This window comes from Prosopis cineraria, unplaced genomic scaffold, assembly GCF_029017545.1.
Source record: "Prosopis cineraria cultivar Desert tree isolate PC_DT_omini unplaced genomic scaffold, ASM2901754v1 PC958, whole genome shotgun sequence".
In the NCBI taxonomy this organism is placed as follows: domain Eukaryota; kingdom Viridiplantae; phylum Streptophyta; class Magnoliopsida; order Fabales; family Fabaceae; genus Prosopis; species Prosopis cineraria.
The window spans coordinates 22,132-32,753 of NW_026556283.1; the positions used below are offsets into that span (position 1 = coordinate 22,132).

Consider the following 10,622-nt stretch of genomic DNA (forward strand, 5'->3'; position numbering starts at 1 on the left):
GAGATTGATATTTTTGGTGTGTCTTTTGGTCTTGCCTAGATCTTAGGTCCAACAACACAGTATCTGCAAGGAAGAAGACATTCCTTGTCTCTGATTTGATTGAGGGCAAAAAGAAGAGCTCAAGTGAGCATGAAGATGAAAATGTCAACAGGTGTGCAACTCCAAGAGGTGCCGTTTTAGCCATTCATCTTGTAGCGTAATGACTAGAGACTCATCCCTACTGGTTCAAATCCATTACACAACAGGTAGAATAATAGACAAAGACCCATCTTCCTTGTAGCGTAATGACTAGGATCCTGTGTTAGTGCTCTAAAGATTGTGTCCAGTATCAGTTGACTTCTTCAGAGATTTTTTGCTTCACTTCATTACTCATGCTTCAAACATGAAATATATTTTATCCTCATTTAAGATTGCATGATATAATTCAAGCATGTTTAGGGTGACAGAATTAGAACAAACTGGTACAAAAAATCTACAAAGAAGTCAATTGGGTCTGAGTCATATTCACTATATACTCAGAGACCAAAAGGGAATTTTAGTCGACCAAAGTGGACAGTACAGTATGATCTTCATATTTGTTTCAGGAAGTTGTATTACTTTGCTGTTATATATCAATGTAAATTCTGGAAGAAACTAGCGTGTATTACATTCTTCTTCTAGAGTTGAAAAGACCCCGTAAAAGAAAAATGTGATGGAATATATTTCATAAATATTCACAACAGTTTAAAATCACGATACTCCATATGGTTTAAAATCACAGGATTTTTCATAACAGGATTTCTGCAAATAAACATACAAGATGGAAGCTCGCATTCACTTATATGGTTTAAAATCACAGGAGACACTGAAGAAGAGAAAATATTAAGCAGACTTTTATGGAAAAGAGAAGCGAACTGTGGTTGGAAATGCAGGAAATAAGGAGTGAACCTTCAATTGCTCGGCGAGGCATTCTGTTATAGGAAATGAAGCCTTCAGCAGGTTCATCAACTATCCGTGTCATAGTCATCACAGCCGAAGATGAAGCATTCTCAGTGCATTTCCCTTTCTATTTCAAGAGGGGCACTTGGGGGCGAACAGAAACATCCAAAAAAATCCATCAAGAAGCAAGCTTGTGTTCTGTGGCTAAATTAAATGAGGTGTATGTATATATATAATATAGCATTTAGATTTATTTATGAAGTCTGTAGCTATATGGCTCCAATCTAGTGGTTATATCTCTGATTCTGTGGAATTTGCAAGTGTTATATCACAAGTTTTTGTAAATTTTGCAAGTGGTTATAACAGCCATGGATCTTTAAATGTAAGTCTGAACTTGAAGCTATAGTTTCTTTATTTTCCAAGTTTTATGCTGCATCAGTCTCTTCGTCCACCTCATAATTAACATTCAAAAATGAAAATTTCAGTATTGTTATAAAATAAAATCAAATTTTGCAATATTTTGATCAAAACTTCCCCCCTAATTGATAGAATTCCTGATCAAATTCTTTCATTTGATGGCATTTTCATATGGGCAAGGAACCAAGTTGCAACTTTATGATCAAATTAAGCTAGTGTATATATACTTGTATATATACTACTATTATATAAACTTCCAATAGATGCTCTATAAAACATGAAACAAAGGATGTCATTTATCATATCATAATTAATAAGGTCAAGGAAGCAAGATACTCTATATCTTACTTTGAAACAAAATATAGTCAATGGTGCTACTCATATATCCAAGCACCCAAGTAAGATATGCCATATCTTACACAAAAAATTAGACATCTAAACATGACATTACATATAAAGGATCCTCTTGCAACTTTACTAAGGATCACCAAAAAATCGAGATACACCAAAATATCAAGTGACACTAATACTAGCTTATGCTATTATTTCGCGAATCACATCAGCTTTATCCTCTTCAGGCATGGAATAAAAGCCAATTAGCATATTCTCATCACCAATAATCTTCACATATGCCTTGAGACGTTCTTGGTGGGAAAGTCCTTCAACCTTCTTCAACTCAACAAGGAGAGACGACCTCATGCCATCAATACGTTTCTCACGTTCAACTCTATCAAGGTGCATGCCAAAACGCTCAGATGACTCCTTCAACCCATCAGCTAGTGTTTGAACAATCATTTTCATGCCTTCAAGCATGGAAGGTTGAGCTTCAGTGCTGTTTCGCTTCCTCTTTTTCGCTCCGGAAGTTGCATCAGAAGGGGACAGCTCAGTTGGAGAGTTCTCTTGTGGTGAAGTATTGGCATGTGATCCATCCATTTGAGAATCAGTTGGAATGTGCTCAGTAGGAGTATCTTCTACGGGTGAAGTAAACCCATGTTGATCATGAAACTCTTCAACGATATCTTCATACGTTTGAGCATCCTTTCCATTTGCCCTATCCTTCCCAAAGATATTAGATAGCTCATCATAATGGGGGAAAGTCTTGTTTCTCCATTTAGCAGCTTTCTTGTTTACCTGCGACAGAAAAAAACAAATAAACTGCAGAAAGAAACAGCAGAAACTAACAGCCAAAAAACCAGAAAAAATAAATAAATAGCAGAAGTTGAAACAGCAAAAACTGACAGCAAAAAAAACTAGAAAGAACAAATAAGCAGCAGAAACTAACAGCCAAAAAACCAGAAAAAACAAATAAACAGCAGAAATTGAAACAGCAGAAACTGACAGCAAAAAAAACCAGAAAGAACAAATAAGCAGCAGAAAGAAACAGCAGAAACTAACAGCCAAAAAACCAGAAAAAACAAATAAACAGCAGAAATTGAAACAGCAAAACTGACAGCAAAAAAAACCAGAAAGAACAAATAAGCAGCAGAAAGAAACAGCAGAAACTAACAGCCAAAAAACCAGAAAAAATAAATAAACAGCAGAAAAAAGCAAAAAAAAACCAGAAAGAACAAATAAGCAGCAGAAAGAAACAGCAAAAACTAACAGCCAAAAAACCAGAAAAAACAAATAAACAGCAAAATTGAAACAGCAAAAACTGACAGCAAAAAAAACCAAAAAGAACAAATAAGCAGCAGAAAGAAACAGCAGAAACTAACAGCCAAAAAACCAAAAAAAACAAATAAACAGCAAAATTGAAACAGCAAAAACTGACAGCAAAAAAAACCAGAAAGAACAAATAAGCAGCAGAAAGAAACAGCAGAAACTAACAGCCAAAAAACCAGAAAAAAAAATAAACAGCAAAATTGAAACAGCAGAAACTGACAGCAAAAAAAACCAGAAGAACAAATAAGCAGCAGAAAGAAACAGCAGAAACTAACAGCCAAAAAACCAGAAAAAACAAATTTACCTTCACATATTCATCCCAAACAGTCTTGGGAGCTGTCACACATTTCTTTTCAGGGTCCCAACCAAAACCAGATAAATTAAGAAGGTCAGAAACCACACCATAGTTAATTTTTAACTTCTTAACTCTTGACTGAATATGGGGATGGGCTTTAATACCACTTCCAGGTATCAAACCATCAAGCATGTCCTTCAAAGTGTTTAAGACACGTGGCCTTAAACCATTGTCAGATACAAGTTCTCCCTTATCATGTAGCACCATCATGGATTGAATTAATAATTCATCCTCTTCGGGTGTCCACATGTGCTTGTCTGATTTTCCAGACCTACTTGACATGTTTGTTCAGCTAGAAGAAGAAAATGTTAGAACTTGAGAAGAGGTTAAATAACAATAAGACAATATGACAATATATTATTATTAAGGACATAACAATAATACATGTTCTATCATACCATACACCACACTCAAAGAAACAAAGAAAATTAACATATTCAAACAAACAATAATGTTTAAATGAAATAACTAATTCATCTAGATATCCTATTAGAAGAAAAAGTGGTGAACATTTCATTAGCAAGAGTATCCCTAAAGGTAGCCCATTCATCAGAAGCATCCATGTTTTGAATTGGGGTGTTTTCCATCCCGTCCATATCAACACCCATTTCTGGAACTTCATTTTCAAGTGGATCTACACCTTCTTGACGAATTAAGTTGTGTAGGAGGCAACAAGCAATTATAACTCGGTTATGTGTTCGAATGGGATAAAAAGATGCGCTTCTTAGTATAGCCCACCTTAATTTCAAAATACCAAAACACCGCTCAATTACATTTCGTGCAGAAGAGTGTCTCATATTAAAGCACTCTTGTGCACTTCTAGGATGTCGCCCTTCTCTCCATTCACTTAAGTGGTATCTTTGCCCTCTATACGGTGCAAGAAATCCCTTACAGTTGGTGTACCCAGCATCAACCAAGTAATAGTGACCTTGTGGAACCCTCAAGCCATTCCTTCTACTTATGGCATCACGAAGAACCCGTCCATCTGCTGCGGACCCTTCCCACCCAGGCAAAACATATATAAAGAAACCATCTTGTGAGCAAACACCCAACACATTTGTAGTTATCTCTCCTTTCCTATTCCGGTATCTTGCCTTGTCAAGAGAAGGAACTCTTAACTTGATGTGAGTTCCATCCAAGGCGCCTAAACAATTCTATAAAATAGAAAAGTAAAAAAAAGTTAATACAAATTGTTCACACAACTTTCAAAAATAATGATAAATACATAACATATATATTTACCTTAAACCACTTCCACCTTTCGTCGCTAGAGTCATCAGCCACTGGCTCTGGTTTCTTCAACAACATATCTCCAAGTCTCATCATACTAGTAAGTACTGAGTTGAAATGCCTACTAATAGTTTCTCCCGATCTACCAAAGTTATGTTGTATTACTCTATTCTTCACATGATGTGCTAGTATGTGTAAAAACATGGCAACTTGTTCATCTACAAGCATGTTCTTACTAGGTTTAAGACCACCCACATCCGTTAGCATAGAACACAACTTATCAAATGTTGATCTATGCATTCTAAGTAAGTTGTAACAGGCTACATCACTGCTAGACATCATTCTCTTTAGGTAAGATCTCTTAGCAATAAAATCCATTTTGTAAGGTATATGTCTGATTCTTCGTCTCCTTAGTATGATAGTCATACACATACAAATACAAAACGCATACACTGCCTCAGTCATGCTCATCCAGAAGAGAAACAAACGTAATAGTATTCTCTTTTCCTCAGATAGTGCCATAACTGTGTACCAATTATACAGATATATAAAAGATTAATATTTAACATATGTAATGGAATAAAAGTAATTAGTGGTTAACAATAAATCACAGTGATAACACTCTTCAAAAAAAATAATAGATGAATTGCTGTGCAATATAAAAGTATAAAATAGTATTAGTATAGCAAATGATCAAGGACCTGTTTGATTTATTTTATTCTGCAATTAGTTTTTCTTCCCAATTGTTTCTTAACTTTGTCTTAATATCAAAACAAAACAAAACAAAAAAACAAAGGTATGGTTTCTATTATAAAATAAAAAATTAGATAAGTGTTTCAGATTTAAATATTTAAAAAAATAAAAACATGTCTTAGAACAGTATCTTTATGTTATTTTATTTTATTTTTTTAAAGCACGTTATTTATATTTGAATTCAAAACTATCATCAGGTATGGTTAATTATTATTATAAACATAAATTGATTTTTCAACTTTAAAACTGTCTTCACATTAACATAATTATAATTATAGATTTTTTTTAAGTAGAAGAGGTGATGTGTGTGTCCAATAGGTCAAATAGATAATAAGTTATTAACAAATTGGTTAAAATATTGGAAAATTAAGCAGACAGATATTGTTTGATTGATTCAGAGCTGCTTCTTTTTTGTTGCTTTAAAATGCCGTTAAACAATATTTAATACAAAGCTAAACAATATTTGATGCTGCTAAAAATGATAAGTAATGAAGCTGTTGAAAATGATAACACTTTTATATTGCACAGCAATTCATCTATTACAATTACAAAGCTAAACAAGATTTGATGCTCTGAAAATTTAATCTCAGCTTCAAAAACTACAAAATAGAAAATAGTATCCTAAACTAGTAATACGAAGAGGAAAGGAAAAGACACTGAACCCACAGTTGAATTTATGCCTAAGTAAATGAAGAGAATGCCTATTGATTTCTTGACGTATAGACTAAAGAAAATGAGATTGAGGTTTCCTGAACCCACAGTAGGTATGTACGCAATATCTGCCTCTCATATACATTTTGTATTATTTCTTATGCAATCGGTTCTGTTTTCTTGACAGATGTAATAGGATTCTTGAAAGGGTTTGGCTCTTACAATTTCAAAAAATTTTAAAGATTATGCAGATAAAAACCTACAAACAATCATTTGTGAAGGAGAGGACGGAGCAACAGTACCTGAAGGAAAAGGAAAAGCCAAATACAAAGAAGATGGAAGAAGAATATCGACGAAGGGGGAGGACGGAGCAACAGTACCTAAAGGAAAAGGAAAAGCCAAATACAAAGAAGATGGAAGAAGAATATCGACGAAGGGGGAGGACGGAGCAACAGTACCTGAAGGAAAAGGAAAAGCCAAATACAAAGAAGATGGAAGAAGAATATCGACGAAGGGGGAGGACGGAGCAACAGTACCTGAAGGAAAAGGAAAAGCCAAATACAAAGAAGATGGAAGAAGAATATCGACGAAGGGGGAGGACGGAGCAACAGTACCTGAAGGCGCGATGAAGGAGATGGCAACAGGGCAGATCGATGGACGATGGATGAGTCTCTTGCGGCGCCGATGGAGATGCGTTCGACTTGAGGTTTGCAATGCTGATGACTTTTATCAGGGCAAAACTCAACAGGGGCACTATTGTCAAAAAATATTATAACCATGGATAATATTGTCATAAAATATTATAAACCCAGGTTTAATTTTTCAGTACCAGGTAGGAGATGGGTTTGTGTAATCCCACCTAAGTGGGTTTCAGCAAACCCAAATAAGAGCCAATGCTTTATACCAAACACATTAAATTGGGCCTTATTCAATGCCAATGCCAAACCCAACCCTTCAATGCTGCATACCAAACATGGCCTTAGTTCCAAAAACATAAGTTGTTACTGATTGCAAGAATAAAGTACTTTCTAACGACAAAATATCGGCAAAATAGCTTTTCAACATTAATAATAAAAGTGATAGAATAACACTAACAAACGACCAAAACAAAAAAGCAAAAAGAAATCTAAAGACACTATTATAAAAATTCTGCTCAAACGACACACCATTATTTACTAGCTTAACCTATACTTGACCCCTATTCTTGATAATATATTTTGGAGGACTCAATTAAACAACCATGAATTTTAACCAATCATTTTGCATACAAAATAATGACCTATAAACTAAAAATCAAAGTTAACATTTTGTTTATGATAAGGATAATATCGTATCATTTTTAAAAGTTAAAAAATAATATTATATAAAAAATGAATTTAGGATCCTAAATAATCCGAGACCTACAGTTCAAAGGAAAATTTATTATTTAACCCAATTACAAATTAATCAAAACTGCATATATAGTTTATCTGAAACAAATGCAACATCAATATCAGCACAATAAAATAAGGCTTTGAACTATATATAATAAAAGTAACTTCTGTATGATACAACAACATTAATGACAACAAATAAATTAAAAACACAAAGACACTATTACAACATTTGGATCTGACAACACATAATTATTTATTTTGGTACAAGAACTCAAAACAACGAATAATTAGAACCAATTAATGATCATATAGCATACAGAATAATGATCTATAAACTAGAAGTGAAAGGAACATTAGTGGCTGGCAACCACGAATTTCCTCCAATGAAGTTTGAGACAGTGAACTTTGAAGCTTCCGATGCACTAGAAATCACATGATATCCAGGCCATTTAACACGATTTGAAGTTGATGAACCTGAACCAGTGTTCATGTACTCTCCGTAATACAAAGTACTCAAGGCAAAGTTACCACTCCATTCCAACCAACCAGAAGGATCAATCAAACTATCAAGAAAAGTCTTCATGAAAACTGTTCTTGAATATTGCTGCCATGGCCTTCCAAGATAGGTTTTCACAGAGCTCTGAACTGGCGGTAAATCTGAGGCAGCTGTGACCTTACAATTGTGGATAGAAATTCCGGTGTTCTGGTTCGGATCGGTTCGACCTTGGGCGGTGATCGTGTTGATTTTGTTCGGAGGATTTCGAGCGAAGAGGTTGCAATTCTGGAAAACTACGGCGGCGTTTCCGAAGATGAAATCAACTGTGCCGTAAATGTCACATTCCCTATAAAACTGTCTCTGAGAGAACACATATAATGTGTCTTGGAATCCTTCAAAACTACATTTGTAGAATACTGATAAGTCTGAACCTGAACGTAAAGCCACAGCTTGGTGGTTTGATGCTCCAGCAGTGTTCCTAAATGTTATGTCTTGCGCAATAAAGGCATCCCCAACAACAGCTGTAATATTATTTCACAAACATATATAGCTTTGTCAGCCCTCAGTAGTGTATATTCTCATTGATCTTTTATGTTTTGAAGAACTTGAATCTGAAGGTCCTCTTGTTTAATTAAATTTAAAACTAATGTTATCTTAAAATATTTTGGAGATTTTATAAAAAGTGATTTATTGTGTACAGGTTTTTTTTATATAATTATCTGTTTATATCAAACTCGAGTATTGTTGAATTCAATTGGAGGAGTTCTCTTTCATGAAAAATATTGTAAAATTTCTGAGCAAGTGATTTTTTTTTTAAAGAAATTATATTTAACCAAAACGACGAGACAAAGGGATTGTTCTTTCTTACCAACAGTTGCAGAACGGAAGGTGGTTGTGCCTCCTCCAACACTATTGCTCCCAGTAATGATAGTCTTTCCAATACCATCTCCCACTAACATTATATTCTTCAATTTTATCTCAACTTGTTCGTTATATATACCTGCCTTCACGTATATCACATACCTCCCACTGTTGCTCTTCGGTGCAGCACCAATGGCGGCACTAACTGTCGTGAAATGTCCCGACCCGTCTTTCGCCACGATGACATTGGCCTGAGAAGATGGAGAAGAACTCTGCAATAACTTCCTGTCACCCGGCTTGACCCATGTCGGGAACCCATCTTTGTGACTTGGTTTGTCATCATATGGAACCTTGTTTAAAGCCAGAGTATTGCTCAGCAACTTGGTGACATTGTTGGACATTAAAGGCAACACATTGTCTTGAACCCCAAGTTCGTAAAACCCGTCTTTACAGGCCTCAAGATTTGTAAGAGCTGAGCTGAGCCATGTCTGTGTATCAGCTTGGGTGCACTGGGTTAGGGTCTAGGGTTTTGTTGAGTTTGTGGATGGTGTGCTCATACAACTCTAGGCAATCCGCCCATGCAGCCTTTTCCTTTGATTCCGACACCTTGGGCCAAGCGAAACAGCATTTTCGTGGCCAGCCAGAGCGCGGTCGTGGGCAAGCTGTAGAGAAAGCTTTAAGAAATCATCTTTGTTGTTGATAGGTTTGTGTTGGAGATTCGTGTGTTGATTCAAGAAGTGCTCACATGGCTGAGGATTAGGAGTTTGGCTGCACCATAATTTGACGTCATTGAAAGAAAAATCAGAAACCGAAGAGGAAAAAAAGAATTGATGAAGAAGTAGAAGTGATGATAATAAGAGTGAGTTGAAGACAGAGTTGCCATAATAACTCTCGAGTTATTGTTTCAGGTCTTGCGAATAGGCTTTTTTTTTGGGTTTGATAAATGTTTGGATAGAGTTTTTAGTGCCATTGGTAGCTTCTTTTTATAGAGGAATTTGGGGAGAGGTGACGGTTGTATTTGTTATGAGGAACATCACTTGTTCAAAGGGCGGCACGACTTTAATTTTTGGAATTGTCTAAGTTATTTTTGATTTTGCTTTTGCATTAATTTTATTTTAAACTAATTAATTATCCAAATCCGATTGTATTGAGTTCTTATAATATATATATATATATATATATATGAGATCGCATCAAATTTTACTTACCCTCGACTAAAAAAACTTAGGGGTATTAGATAAAAAATAAGAGAGAAGATAAATCAATCACATTGAAAAACAGACAAAGACTTATAAGTACCACAAAATGCGGTAATATTTCCTACAGAATTATCCGACAATTTTTTTTTGTGAAGTTATGTTTTTTGACGCTAAGTGAAATGACAAAAAACATAGTTGTTACCTAAATTAAAGTTATTAATAACTGAGGTAAAATGTTCTAACAGGAAGCATGATTATTAGTTAGTTATGCAATAAAAGTATATTTCCTATATAAATTACAGTTTCAGCGTGGTAATTAAAAGATTTATTTTTAAGTATAACAACAATTGATCATACATTGTTGGTTATTGCCAACTGTATGTTAGGTCTTAACATCTATGCTGTCCATTATTTTATAAAATGTCAAAAAATAATTTCCAAAAAATTTATGACAAAATTTTTTAAGGATTTCAAAGTAATTATCCCATCTTGTGATACTAGTTTTTTATTATTATTCTTTCGAGGAGATATATCTGTTATTTTTCTGAGAAAAAAAGTCAGTAAAACATGGAAGTATATGGTAAAATAAGAAATAATTTTAATGAAACATTCATTCATGAATGTAGAGACTTTTTCTCAAGCATCAAAATTTATCCTAATTTCATAGCAATTTGCAAGAACAATACAAGATGGATGATTTGACA

General features: G+C 34.5%; 1 protein-coding gene and 1 pseudogene across 3 annotated transcripts; both read right to left on the minus strand.

The window, feature by feature from the left end:
* Window positions 1-1,606: 1,606 nt before the first annotated feature.
* On the minus strand, window positions 1,607-6,943 carry LOC129298910 (protein ALP1-like). Of its 3 annotated transcripts, none has more exons than XM_054937352.1 (3): window positions 6,601-6,943; window positions 3,302-3,644; window positions 1,607-2,466 (listed from the first exon to the last, which is right to left on the minus strand). In XM_054937352.1, exons 2-3 carry the CDS (start codon window positions 3,632-3,634, stop codon window positions 1,870-1,872), a joined length of 930 nt encoding a protein of 309 aa, XP_054793327.1. In that variant the 5' UTR covers window positions 3,635-3,644; window positions 6,601-6,943; the 3' UTR covers window positions 1,607-1,869. The 3 variants fall into 3 exon arrangements, with proteins under 3 accessions (XP_054793327.1, XP_054793326.1, XP_054793325.1); XM_054937351.1 differs by lacking the exon at window positions 6,601-6,943 and adding an exon at window positions 4,595-4,724; XM_054937350.1 differs by lacking the exons at window positions 1,607-2,466; window positions 6,601-6,943 and adding an exon at window positions 4,595-5,191 and having other exon boundaries at window positions 3,631-4,506.
* A 544-nt stretch (window positions 6,944-7,487) lies between these two features.
* On the minus strand, window positions 7,488-9,607 carry LOC129298909 (pectinesterase 2-like; annotated as a pseudogene).
* Between the last annotated feature and the right edge of the window lie 1,015 nt (window positions 9,608-10,622).

Bases quoted from the DNA above. Each gene is read 5' to 3' on its own strand.
- LOC129298910 (XM_054937350.1), bottom strand. From the start codon at position 5,104: ATGGCACTATCTGAGGAAAAGAGAATACTATTACGTTTGTTTCTCTTC. The intron at 4,507-4,594 runs GTAAATATATAT...TCTATTTTATAG, and splicing joins AAAGGTGGAAGTGGTTTAAG to AATTGTTTAGGCGCCTTGGA.